Genomic DNA, 14,715 nt, shown 5'->3' with positions numbered 1-14,715 from the left:
GGTGTCCCATATAGGGTAAAACCTGTGGACAGTGGTGTCCTATATAGACTACCTATGAAAGCCTGGGCAAAGAAAGCATCTAATGAGCAAAGTGAAAATGCTCATTATAAAAAAAAAAAGTTCCTTGGCACATTAATAGTTACTTACAAACCTTTGCTCATTTTGTTTATAGCATTCTTGTGTGTGTGTGTGTGTGTGTGTGTGTGTGTGCGCGCGCGGGCACATGTGTGTATTATGTAGGTACATTTGTACATTTGTGCATAGACTTGTTGATGTGTGTGCAACTATGTGTGGAGTTTGATTTTTTTTTTTCCTATGTCGCTGACAACTTGTAGCCAGGGAGAGGGTGTCCTAGGCTGAACATAGAGCTGAGCAACATGATCAGCCAGTGCGTCATGGGGAGTCCCTGTCTCCACCTCCACAGACTGAGGTTAGAGTACTCCACCGTGCCTAGCAGTTTGTATGAGTCCTGGAGACTGAACTCTGGTCTTCACGCTTGTGTGGCAGGTACTTTACTCAGTGAACACCCCACAGCCCTTGTTACTGTATTTTTATGATCGAGTAGCAATCTGTTTGTCCTCACCATCATTGTTGTCTGCTCTGACATCATAAAGACCTGATGTTATTTGATTGTAAACTACATGGTCATACACAGATTAACTTTAATGTATAAGAAAATGTGAAATCCAAGGATTTTTAGCTGTGTTATCTGTACAGCAGTAGATAATAGCTCTTTGGTTATATTCATGGCAAAATTATTGACTAGAACACAAAGAAATCTTAATGAAACATCTGGCATTCCTTCAAAAACAACTAAAAAAATTAACTTGTAACAATATTAAGGAATAAAGTTCTAATTGCCAGATTAATACCGAGTCTAGGAAGAGCTGCTGGAGCATCTGAATGTTATTAAGGAAAACGCATTCCCCTTTTTCTCCTGCTGCATTTTCAAATGGTTGGCTCTTTGTTCCTTAAGCTTATTTTTCACAGCTTAAAAATGGCTTTAGAAGCTTGGAACGAATCTTCTCAAAGCAGGAGGATGAGGAGAAAGGGAGCAGAGAAGGCTGTCCCTTTGCCGTCTTCTCAGGAGTCATGGCAATGCCGCTTTCACAGCGCACAGCAGAGCACACGGCGGCCACTCACAGCCCCTGTTCTGGCTGGAAAACTTTCTGCCCATCAAAGCAGAGCAGAACTATGCCGTGGCTTCCACAGATGGTGACCCACTCGGGAACCGTTCTGCTGAGCTGATACACAAATGATCTTATGGCCCCAGTAGCCAGAAAAGAAAGAGTAAGAGCATCATTGCAGAATTCCTTAGATAGACCTTTCCAGAAATCCTTTCATTATTGCAGTAGTTCATGAAAACTAAGAATTTGCAACAGGTAAAATGCACTATAATGTTTTCAAAACATGCAATTTTTATAAAGGTTGAAACATTGCATTTGTTTAGATATTGGCTATTTATATGTCAGTTTCTCAGCCAGATTTAGTTTCGTTTTTTACCTAATATATTTACATATTAGCTTTTTATTTTTTTAACAAATTATCACATACTGAGCTGGCTAAATTACCTCCTTTTTTAGTTCAAAATTATGTAAGTCATAAATTCAAAATGGCCTTCTGGTCAGAACAAAATCAAGGTTTTAGCATGCTTAAATCACCTTACCTGCAACGGCTGAGGAAACAACTAGTTCATAATATTTGTTGCTGTTGTTGTTTTTTTTATTTGCTATTATTCAAAACACATAATTTAAAAATTTCTAACACATAATTTAAAAAACATGAATTTCCATATATCTGACATAAATGTAATTTTCCTGCTACTAACCCACTGAGAAGGGCATACCTGTGTGAATTAGGTCTTGGGAAATCATCTAATGAAATTCAACAGCTTTGAGAAGAAATACCACTATCATATCAAGTTTGTTTTCTGATACAATTTATACCATCTTACAAAGTTACTAAATATATATAAATTAGTACTTTAGAAAATTACTTTTAATAGCTATTAAGCTGTAAAATAAATAGTTTGAAATTAAAGTGAGTAAAATTATTTCCCAGGTGTAACTTGTTTTTCAACAATTATGCCTCAAGTAAATCCTTAATATTATAAGTATTTGTAGAAAACCACATTTACCATCTCATGTGTAATGCAAAAAAAAAAAAAAAAGCTTGTTTTTCTTCCTGTGGTTTTGGATTTCTCATTAAGAAAACTAATTTAGAAATCAGTTTTTCTAGTTTTACCCACTTATTGAATCATTGCCATTTTAATATTGTATATGGTTGTATTGGTGCAAAATACAGCTGCCACCACATAAGAAATTTCAGATCATTTATTTTGAGCCAAATATAAGCCCCAAATGATTACCTTTTATAAAAAAAATAATTTATTTATTTATTTGTCAGAGAAATAGGAAGAGAGAGAGAATGGGTGCACCAGGCCCTCCAGCCACTGCAAACTCTAGACGTGTGCTCCCCTTGTGCATCTGGCTTATGTGGGTCCTGGGGAATCAAACCTGGGTCCTTTGGCTTTGCAGGCAAATGACTTAACCACTAAGCCATCCCTCCAGCCCATGATTAGCTTTTCATCAGCATTATTCTCACTCTCCACAATTATGAATCCTAACCACTTGCATAATCTTATAAAAATCCTTAACGTAAGTATGGTTTTATTCTGGTACCTACAGTTCAGTCACGCCCCATAATGGGCATGAGTATGTTAAGAAACAGAGCATGGAAAGATGCCCATGCCCAGCACTCTTCACTGGATACAAGTGAGTGTAGGCACCTCTTCTACCTCGTGTCTTTAAACAGCTCTCCTGGACTCACTACTCACAGGGAGAATGAAAATGAGAGCCTATGAAACTGCAAAGACTGAGTAAGGAGTGACATTTCCAAGTTAATCCAAATAAGGGTTGAGGAAATAAAGACAACTGGCAAAATAAAATTTAGCCTGACCCCTCAGTGTTTGAAATCTTCCATCATTGTATTCAGTTACGGCCATCGTCTGAAATCTTTTCTGTTTCTCTCGTTTCTTTATTCTAGGCAGTGAGTACAGACCCCGTCCCTGTTAAATTACACTATGACAAATCACATGACCAAGTCTGGGTGCTGAGCTGGGGCAGCATGGATAAGATGTCGCCCACACTGCAGGTGAGATTTCTTGGTGTGTAGTTGGAATGGGCCTTTAGAGTGCTCAGACGTCTCCCTGGGTGTTTGTGACCTTTGAACTACGGCGTTCTTCCATCTGAGAACGACAGTTTAAATCACTGGATGTGCACAGAGTAAAGGATGTTCCAGTTGTTACTATGAATCTTCACTTTCAATTTGACTTGAAGATGCAGTGGGGAAGAGTGCTTTCCAGCTGACCAGGCAAGCGCCGCGGCCTCAGAGCCTGATTTATCCCAAGTGCCCAGACAAAAGGCTGGGTGTGAGTGCACATTCCTGTAGCCCCAGTCATGAGCGGAGCAGAGAATGGAGACTCTCTGGGGCTCACTGGTCAACCAGTCTAAGGAATAACTGGAGTCTGTGAGAGACTGCATCTGCAGGAAACACATGGATGGCAAGTGAAATTATCCAATGGCCTCTGCATGCCCGTACAGGCATGTACACCTGCACACTCATGTGAAAACACCATACACAACACTTACTACACAATCACACACACACACATGGGCCAAAAGAAAGAAAAAGAGTCATCTTGGAAACAAATCTTTGAGCATGTCCATGTTAATTCCTAAGGTGAGTTAGCTGAGGTGGGGAGAAGAACCACCCTAAATGGGGGTGCCACCATACTATGGGCTGGGCTCACAGGCTAAATTAAAGAGAGAGAGAGAGAGAGAGAGAGAGAGAGAGAGAGATCCATCACTCTCTCTCTCTCTCTGATTCTGGACTGTAAACTCCAAGTATCCACCCTCCTCATGATCCCGCACCATGCTTCCTCACAGAGACAACCCCACCACGACTCCCTTCCCAACATGGTGGACCACAGCCTTGAAACTGAAAGCCCCAGCAAACTTCCCTTATATTGCTTCTTTTTTTAATATTTTATTTTCAGGTTTTTTTTTTTTTAATTTTAGAGAGAGAAGGAGGGAGAGAGAGAGAGAGCATGGGTGCACTAGGGCCTCTAGTCATTGCAAAGGAACTCCAAATGCATGCATGCACCACCTTGTGCATCTGGCTTATGTGAGTCCTGGGGAAGTGGACCTGGGTCCTTAGGCTTTGCAGGCAAGTGCCTTAACTACTAAGCCATCTTTCCAGTCCATATGTGGCGTCTTGGCAGTTATTTTGTCATAGAAAAGATGAGAGTAACAAATGCAGTACTCGGTATTTTTTTTAATTGGGGGATATAATAGGTCATATTAATTAAAGGTCACATTTATATGCAAAAGAATAAACTATGATAACAAAGTTTACCATTAAAGATAGAAATATCAGAGCTGGAGAGATGGCTTAGTGGTTAAGGTACTTGTCTCCAAAGTCAATGAACCCAGGTTAAATTCTGTAGGACCCAGGTAAGCCAGATGCATAAGGTAGTACAAGCCTCTGGAGCTCATTTGCAGTGGTTGGAGGCCATGGTGCACTCATTCTTCCTCCCTCACTCCATCCCATCTCTCTCTCTCTTTGGGTGTGTCTTAAATAAATAAAAATAAATATTAAAAAATAGAAACATCATACCTTAATATTCTCTATTGTTATAGCACAGTCCCAGAGAGGAACGATTGAGTGAGCACAGGGATTTCTTTTGGCTCATTTGAGGTGTGAGGGTGTTCTGAAAGCTTCTATTGAGATTTTTCTCCTCACTACTTTTTATGTCTTGATAGAAACAAAAGTTTTCAATATGAATAAGTAGCAAAGCTTGAAAATTGTAAGTTGCTTGAAAACAGCTAATTTTGGGGAGGAAAATAGAGTTTATGCAGAAGAAAAAAGATTTTACCTTAAGTAACAAGGAATCTTATACTAAGGAAATGTACTGCATGGGTCTAAGCATCGTGTGTTGTGTTTAGGTGATAACCCTGGCCAGCGGGAATACGCCTCACCACACCATCCACACCCAGCCAGTTGGCAAACAGTTTGACAGAGTGGATGATTTCTTCATTCCCACCACAACACTCATTATCACACACATAAGGTAGGTGCTAAATGGCATGACTCGCCTTCTCTTTTCTCTCTAATTTTAATAAAAGCCACATAAAATCACTAAACAGTTCACTTATAAAGGATACATTGATACAGTCACAAATGGTTGTAAGCTGTGTCACATCTGCCTCATGCAATTATTTATCCATATTGACAGTGATTTTACAATCAAAGATTTCTTTCCAATGCCTAAGACAGAACTGAATTTATAAAAATGGACTTTTCATTTTGTTGTTCTTATCAACTTAACAGTTAATAATTTTCCAAATTGTTGCTAGGGTCTTTGGTCCTAGGCTCTTATAAAATGTCCATATTTCCTGAAAAAAATAACTTTAATATTGGTGTACTTCTCAGCGAAGACTGTTCATTTGAGCTTAGCATGAGGAAAGGGCTTAAGTCATCGAAATCTGCTCAGTATCTTTCATTATACTCATATCATTTTTGCTCATATCAAAATTAATGTAAGAAGTATGAGGAGGTACCGTAGGTTGATATGAATTATCTGAGGCCAAAACTTTGATCTGTTACTTTTTTTTTTCTCTCTCCCCAAGTATTTGCAAAAGTACTAAATTAACATTAACTGACAACAATGTCTGACCAGGGCTCCGTGGCAATGCTGAAGTGGTAGTGGTGGGGGGGGGGGGAGTGCAGGCAGGTGCGGCCCACACTCGTATGCACAGTGGACAGAGCCCTGCGTATCTGAGGCTCTGAAGGATTATTATGAAGCTTGTGTCAGAGCCAATGACAGGTAGAAAAATATCCATGTGTCATCCACAGACAGACCACATCATTTCATTACAGTTCTACATCCCATTATGAAAAAGGATGAAATACTGTTGATTATTTTAAGTACTTTTAAGTGTCTTTATTCTTTTTAGAGCTATATAGGAGGACACATTTTATGTCTAAACAGTATTTTATAAGTATTTAACTTATTATGAGCATTAACCATCCTATTTTCACATAGAATCCCTTCATAATGAACAAGAGTGATCATCCAATTGCCTATTGGAGCTTAAAGTTATGAACCTATTACTACAGGGAATGATGAGTAAAAATGGATGTACCTTTCCAGATATAAACTATTATGTGTGTAAAGTATTTTTAACATAAGAATTCATTTCATCTTGAAACTCCTGAGCAATAAATAGGATATGTTCTACCTATTTCACAGGATGTATTTCTAATCAATTTGCCACGTATGTACATATATATTGGGATTGAATTTTATGGACTGCGTGTTTTTCAGACTTGATGCTACTTTCTGTCTGCTGTTCTTTATAGACATGTCCATGCCAAGCAAAAAGTCTGACACATAATATGTATTTGATTGATATTAATTTTCTTCCTCTCACACCTTGTATCACATTAATCTGCTTTGCTGTCACATTGCATCATCTTCATTTCATATAATTGTCTGAAAGACTCCTGGACATGAGTCAGAATTTTATACTCTTAGTATCTAAAAAGTGATGGATGAGTAATTCATGTGTCTCATAGGAAGGGGAAAGGGATACTTCCTATAATCTGTCTTAGGGAAGAGCTGTCTTTCTTATGTACCTTGTTTCTCATTGTCAAACTCATGGTGAGCTACTCTGCATCCAGAACATGGGGATGCTGGGTACTTGGTGCATCCTGATAGAAAAATATCATCTTAGATCACAGCAACCCACACCCGAGTGTCATGGGGATAGCACTGGCCTTGGCTGTGGTGGCAGCTGCTTTACTACTGACATAGTGTTGGAATGTTAAGTTAGGCAGGAATCATTGCTAACTTGTGAGTTGTAATCAGCATTTTTACATTGACTTCTTTGTGAATAGTTATAATTTTGCTAAAAGCCTGTACTTTTCACTGTTTGGGTTTGGGTCATTTTTATCCTCAAACCCTGCCCACTGTTTGTTTCTGTAATCCTCAAGTTTCTTTGTTCTAGTCTGTAAGATTACTTGGGACTGAAGAATTTTAAAGCTATCAAAATGGATGTGATAATTTGTTTGACAGTAGTGGGTGAATGTGTGCATTAACATCCTGAGACACATATGCATACACATATGAGTTTGTATATATAGGTCTATGTATATTTGTATGTGTGCATATGTACGCCTAAATATACTTACCTTGGGATACACATAGATGTACTATATGCATATAAAATCACCATGTAGCAGATGTCAAATGTGTGTAATAAAACATAACAATAATTTATAAGCTCATGTTAACGTTTTATAAACATAGCTCACAAAGCTCACAAAATTAAAGAGGTTCAATTTTGAAAGTGATTGACTCTTAATATGTTAAAAATTCATGAAACATTTTCAAGTTTTTAGAATGCCTTAGGATTTTGAATATTGATAAAGTACTTTTCATGTTCGTAGTATCTCAAAACCAGGACTTGGTACCCTCCTCTCCTTTGGCTTTTCAGAGCTCTCTCCCCTTCCAGGAGTGACTCAGCCTATACCCTACACTGTCTTGGTTGATTTTCCTACAGAGTCATAGCTTCTTAAAGAAAATATTCATTTTGGGCTTTAATGAACTGAAATAATAAACTGATTTCTTATTTAGTGAAATTAGAAGATAATGTGTGCCCACGCTTTAGGATCGCCAAGTACAGCAATGACATAAAACATTGGATCTTACACAGAGTATTCCGTAAACCTCTGAGCTCTGATCAGTGAACCAAGCCTGAGCCCAAACTTTTTGCTTCCATGAAGAAGTTTCATCTAGACTTTGTTTTAATTCTTCTCCATTCCCACTGGCTCCCTCATTCCCCTGACCCACTCTTACTGGTCCCCTTTCTCCATAAATACCACCCCTTCTGTTTTCATAGACTATTTCATTATCCTTTCTTTCAGTACCACACCCTTCTCCTAAGGTCTCTTACTCCACTCTCATGGTTTCCTGTCTAGTTTTATGATGTACATAGCACACATACACACCAATTCAAATCTAGGTTCTGCATATATGATGAACTATGAGATATTTCCTTTCTGAGTCTGTTTAATTCAATCAATATAATATTTTTCAGTTCAATCCATTATCTTAAAAATGATTCATTTTTCATATACCACATTTTCTTTATTCATTCAACTGTTGCTGGACATCCAGGCTGGGCCTATTTCTTGGTTGTTGTGACTAGTACAGTAATAAACACGATGTGCTAGCATTTGCCTGGTGTGTTCACCTAGAGTCCTCACATTATATACCCAAGAGTGACTTTATTTTTGAGAAACCTCCATACTGATTTTCACAGTGGCATCATCTTATTAAAAGAAATAAACACATTATCTTTCACACTTTGATATATGATTTCCTCCTGCCTCTATTACATTATGATGGCAGGATCTTCCTTCATTTTAAACTGTTTTCAACCCTTAGCATACTTATGTGCCTACACAATGGTTATAATGCTTAGTGACAGGAAAGAAAACAGGCTGCTTAAGACAAAGTATGTATGTGTGGTCTCTGTGTGTTTGTTGTTTGTTATTTTCATTCCTTCTTGAGTTACAGGGGCTTGGATAGTCCCTCTTCTCTATTTCCAGCATTTTCTGTCCTATTTGAGAGCCATGTTTACAGAAAACAATTTACTGCCTAAGGGCCAAATAGACCATCAACTCTTCTTGAAAAATGATAGTTTAAATTGTAGCATACCTTTGCTGTTGGATATTTTTATTAGAAAAAACATTGTTGAATTTAAAGAGAAATCTGTTGTTCAGATGTGGAGATTTAAATATGTTCTTTTAAAAAAGGTAAATAAATGTTTTGTATAGGTACCATTAGTAGACTGTAAGCTTTGGTTTCAAGAAAGTCCCTAAATAGACTCATTCTACACCATTTGCTTACTGCAGGAATCAATGGAGCTCTAATAATGTGTAATTTAGAAACACTCCACATTGTAGATCTGACTCTTGAGTTTCATTATGCAAAGCAAAATTGTTCTTGCTTCCTCTCTCAGAGGTCCTTATGCTAACCTGTCACAGTTAGGATGGTTAATCTCCATTGGACTAAGAATAAGCTAGAAGTCACACTCCTGGGTTTGGTGGAAGGCCACTTTGGATGTAGATGGCAGGACCTCCTGGGCTGGGGTTTCGGGGTAAATAAAATGCAGGAAAAAAAGGAGAGAAAAACAAGAGTGCTGGCATGGCATCCCCTTTTCTTATCTCCCATATGTGTGCACACAGTCTACCTCATGCCTTGCTTGCCATGATAGGCTATTTCCCTTTAAGCTATAGACAAAATAATCTCTCCTTCTTTAGGTTGGTTATGTCAGGAATTTTGTCACAGCAATGAGAAAAGTAACAAATGCACCAGAGTCCAGGTCCACATGGGTGAATATGTTGGAGAGTGCAAGCATTCTCCTTGAGAGACAGCCACCATGTACATGTAAAGCAAATGTCTATGCCCTTCCTGCCCTTTCTCATACGATTGTTGGTGTGTTAGAAATGTTAAATCAAGAATATTTTATCATTAACAAGGAAATTAAATAATTTCAATGATTACTAGGCTCAGTTTGCTTTATAGTGAAACAGATAAAATATTTAAAGAACTAGATTCCTATCATTTTAAGATGGGGCTCTGCCTTCATAGGCCCATGGTTAGTTGAAAATAATCTTAAGTTAAAAAACATGAAAATAGGAGCTGAAGAGATGGCTTTGCCTACAAATACAAAAGACCCAGGTTGATTCCCCAGGACCCACGTAAGTCAGATGCACAAGGGGTGCGTGCATCTGGAGTGTGTTTGCAGTGGTTGGAGGCAACAAGAAAAAAAACATGAAAATGCACCATATCTCAGCAGCATGCCCATAACTATGCGTAATAATGCATCTCTCTGTGTTCACATCGCTGAGTGGGAGCTACAATTTGCTGCTGTTACCAGGCATCTTGAGACAGCATCCATAGTACCTCTCCCTAGCCTCAGGGAACATAAAAATCCAAAGCTTGAAGTATAATTTCTAATGCTTTCTTAACTTCATAAAGCTTAAGCATTATGAAAGTGGGGCAGGGATGGGCAATATTGGTTGGACTGATACTCATCTTTATAATCTGAAATTACAAAAATTATTCATTGTGAATCCAAATGAATTAATATTTTGTATCATTTTAATTTGGTTGTGAGCCTGTGAGTACAGACTCACTATAGCTTTTCATGTAGAATAAAGAAATTATTGTGAGCCAAACCAGAATATTTTAGTAAATATGTACCTAAAGTTTAATTAACTATTGATAAAGCTTCTTGGTCTATATATGTCTTAGTTTTTATTCTCATATTGGAAAAAAAACAGGCAAATGTATCAGAATATAACATTCAAATATATGTATTTGAGAGAGGAGAGAGAGAGAGAGAGAGAGAGAGAGAGAGAGAGAGAGAGAGAGAGAGAGAGAGAGACTCGAGTCCTGGGGAATTGAACCTTGAAAGCAAGGGTCTTAATCGCTAAGCAAGCCCAGGTTATAACATTCTTAAAACGGATTAAAACCCAACACATGAAAAGAATGTGAGAGAGCCTTTAAGATTTACCTTACAGCAGACAGGCATTCATTGGAGGAAGGGTCCATTAAATGCAATATGACGTCTGTCATGAATGACATACTTAACACAGTCACATGAGTGTATTAGCAACACAAGGCAGCGTTGCGCTCCAGGGCAGCATCCTTTGGGGCATATGGCACAGTCCATCTGTGGCAGACAGCTTCAGTTTCACTGGGATGAATGTCCAGACCAGGCACAGTGATGGAGGAAGGGATTTATTTAAGCTTACAGATCCAGGGGAAGTTACATAATGGCAGAAGAAGCTGGCCTGTTTTCACAGCTCCAAGCAGAGAGAAAGAGAGATTGAAGCCACAAGCCAAAAGCCACACAACACACTTCAGGAACTTTAGAAGGAACTAGGCACTTTGCATGTCTTTAGATTGGAATTTCAAACCCACCACCACACCTTAAGATCTACCCAGTGACACCTCCTCCAGTAAGGTGGCTACAGATCCCAACTAAAACCAATGAAACACTTAATATACAAGGGCGGTTTATTCAAACTACCACATCACCCATGTTACAGACCAGTAGAGATGGGCAGTCTCGGAGGACAGAAAAATGATCCCTGTGGTAAACTCATTGTGCAAACTGCTTAACTGAGTTATTTGTGATGAATGCTCCCTGTTTTTTCAGCTACACTGAAGTATGCTCAATATTTTTCTTGGTGTTGAACTTGTCCTTTCCTTTTGTAAGATTTGTTTTTATTTATTTGACAGAAAGAAAGAGGGAGAGAGAAAGAGAGAGAGAGAGAGAGAAAGAAAGAATGGGCACATTAGTGTTTCTAGCCACTGCAAACAAACTCCAGACACTGGTACCAGCTTGTGCATCAGGCTAACATGGGTTCTGGGGAATTAAACCTGGGACCTTGGGTTTTGCAGATGATCACCTTAACCAGTAAGCTGCCCCTCTAGCTCAAACTTGTCCCTTCTTATTACATACTTGTGATTGTTACTCTTTTGGGAAAGAAGGATGACAAAATATTTATAGATTTTATTTTTCTGTCTCCAAACTCATTTCAAGGAAAATCAGATAAAAATAACAGTGATTAATCTCAGGCTATAGTGTAAAAGGTTTCTTATGATTATGTAAGTTTGGATGTGTAAATATAGCTTTTAGTTTTCTTCTTTTCAATATGTCAAGGGTAAATAGAAGAGAATCAGGATCTTCAGATGCTGAATAAGTAGTGAGATTTCACTGAATGGAACCTCAGAAAAACCTACAGTGTCCTAGAAGTTTCTTGATCATGCAAATCAAATTAATTCAACAGTTTTACATGATGAGATACAGTGTTCATATGTTTAATTAGAAAGCATATACTGTTTAGCTTCCAATTTCAAACTGAGTGGTGGGTAGAATGTAGCTCAGTGGACAAAGTTTTCTCTTCTTAAGCATGAATACCTGAGTTCAATTTCTTGACCCCTGTGTAGCAGACAGCTTCAGGTTTGCTGAGATGATCTTCCTGACCAGGCACAGTTATGGAGGAAGGGATATTAATTGAAGCTTACAGATCCAGGGGGAGTTCCATAATGGCAGAAGAAGCTGGCCTGCTTTCCCAAGTCCAAGCAGTGAGAGAAGCCACAAGACAAAAGGCACACCACAGCACACTTCAGGATCTAGAGCTAGGTACACTTTGCCTCTCTTTAGATTGGAATTTCATATCCACCACCATGTCTTAGGGCCAGATCCAGCCCAGTGACACCTCCTCCAGCCAGGTGGCTACAGACCTAAATTACAAACTGTAATAAAACACGGAATGTATTGGGGTCATCTATTCAAACTACCATGCCATGTAAAATGCGGAAAGTAGGTTTCTGTAATTTCACTACACTGATGGTGAGATGGGAAGGGGAGACAAAAGAATTTGACAGAGTGTCAGAGTGAACGCAGCAGGGACAACAGTAGACTACAACCAAGAAAATTCCTGCTTCAAATGAGATGGAAATTGAGGACCAATCTAAAAGCTGTTCTCTGATCTCTACATACAAGCACACACTCAAATTATATGCACATGTGCACACATACACACACACTCACACACATATACACACAATAATAAAGATTTAGCTTAGCTATAGCTATTAGTATAACACACATACAAGGATCTATGTCTGAACATACTTAAAAAGCTTCTGAAAACAAATTAATGGACATATGAGAATAATTTAATTGCATATTATATCAGAAGGCACTGTTAAGGAACATTTAGAGAGGCTGGATGAAACGTTTGCGTGGACTGGAGTCTGGAGGAAGTCCTGGCTGTGGACTGAAGTCTGGAGGAAGTCCTTGCCTTGTACTGGAGTCTGCAGGAAGTCCTGGTGTGGACTGCAGTCTGGAGGAAGCACTTGCCTGGACTGGAGTCTGGAGGAAGTCCTGGTGGTTGCCTGGAGTTTGGCTCCCAGAGCATTCACATAAATTCTTGGCAGTCTTGGAGGTCTGCCTGTGACCTGGCATTCAGGAGGCAGAGGGCAGGCATCCCTAAGGAAAACTGTCTAGCTAGTCTAGCCACATTAGCAAGCTCTGGGTTCAAGTGAGATACTCTGCCTCAGTCAATAAAATGGAGAGCAACTGAGGAAGACGCGTGACCACAAACTTTTGAGTACACATACACACACATATGCTCACCACACAGATGACAGACTTGTAAAAATAACTTTAGTGGGTCGTGCTTTCATATATTTAGGTTGGATAAATGAACTTTTCTTATTTCTTGCATATAATCTTAGTTTGATTGTTAGTGTTTAACATCAAAATTATTAACCTTTCCCCAAATTATTATTCACAGCAGGACATAATTTAATCTGACTGAAACTGATTTATTAGACAGTAATTTTTTAAAATAGTTGACTGGTATAGAAATCACTCTGGAATTCATAGTCATTTGAGAGGTACATTGTTTGGTAACTTAGTATTCTATGTTTTGTGAATTTTCAAGATTTCCTGTATGAGCATAATCAATGTCTTTGCCATGTAGATACAGATGCATTTGTCTGTTTAATACAATTTTTTATTTCCCAACTCTCATCAATATTCTGATAACCTGATCAAAGATATGTTTATAATCTTTTCAAAATTTTTCCTATTCATCTAATTTTAAATAGATATGTGTTGGCATTTATTCATTTGAAAATATTTTTGGATGAGTATAGCATATATTTGCTTTCACAGAGCTGAAGCAAAGAAACAGGGCTAAAATGTCATATTCACCTGGAAACATTTTTCTTTTAGGAACTTATAAGCATAAAACAAGACTAACATTTAAATCTTTATTATAAATTTATAATGTAATTAATTTAAACATATTTTCTCTATAATATTTAAAAAGTCAAAATGATTTTCCAAGTCCTGTGTTGAAATAAATCGGGAATTTTAGGAAATAAATAACTGCAAATATTCACGCAGGCCGAGTATAGATACTAATGTTTATTGTTAGTGTCTAATACCGAATTTCACCAGCATTTCTACGTTCCTTCTTCTCTTACATGGAGAAATCACTTTAAGTAACCCTGTACAAATGTCTTCTTTTGATATGGGGGAGAAAGCCTGCATTCAAGCTCAGTCAGGTTTGAGCTTGCTATGCTGTTTCTATGTCTCTCTGATTTGTGTTTAGTTGTGTTTCATTCTTACCCCTACGGTTATTATAGAGGTTGATGCTACCAGACACTGAGCACGCGCTCTGTGCTGCACTGAGGTGCCCACTGTTCATGGTCTGTGTCATTTAAATCTAGCAGCCACATCGTCTTGTCCCTCATCTCCTTACGAAAAATTACATAACGTTGAAGCCAGCTATGAAATCAGTGCCATGTAAATTTATCCTTAGCACAGCACATTTAGTACTTTCCTTCAGCTTCAAGTTGAAACCTAATGACTACTCATATTATTCAAAGACCACTTTTCTGCATTCTCATCTTCCTGAGATTTCATGAACCTTTGCTACAATACTCAACTCCTCAAACTTGCCCTACATACATTTTCTGGCCCATCTGTATTCATGGTCAAATTCATTCCTTTTTTACTCTGTACCTCAGTGAAAGTGTATCTCAAAACTACTTTT

General features: G+C 38.2%; 1 protein-coding gene across 3 annotated transcripts in view; it reads left to right on the top strand.

Annotated features, from left to right (window-relative positions):
- The window catches only part of Fstl5 (follistatin like 5), a 462,806-nt gene that overhangs the window by 416,946 nt on the left and 31,145 nt on the right, over positions 1-14,715 (top strand). For all 3 annotated transcript variants that reach the window (XM_045131273.1, XM_045131272.1, XM_045131271.1), the window contains 2 exons: positions 3,046-3,153; positions 5,007-5,131. In XM_045131273.1, the coding sequence (XP_044987208.1) occupies positions 3,046-3,153; positions 5,007-5,131 (233 nt within the window). The remainder of the gene's footprint in view (positions 1-3,045; positions 3,154-5,006; positions 5,132-14,715) is intronic.

Source organism: Jaculus jaculus, chromosome 12 (assembly GCF_020740685.1).
Source record: "Jaculus jaculus isolate mJacJac1 chromosome 12, mJacJac1.mat.Y.cur, whole genome shotgun sequence".
Taxonomy (NCBI): domain Eukaryota; kingdom Metazoa; phylum Chordata; class Mammalia; order Rodentia; family Dipodidae; genus Jaculus; species Jaculus jaculus.
This window is presented reverse-complemented; position numbering and strand designations above follow the sequence as displayed.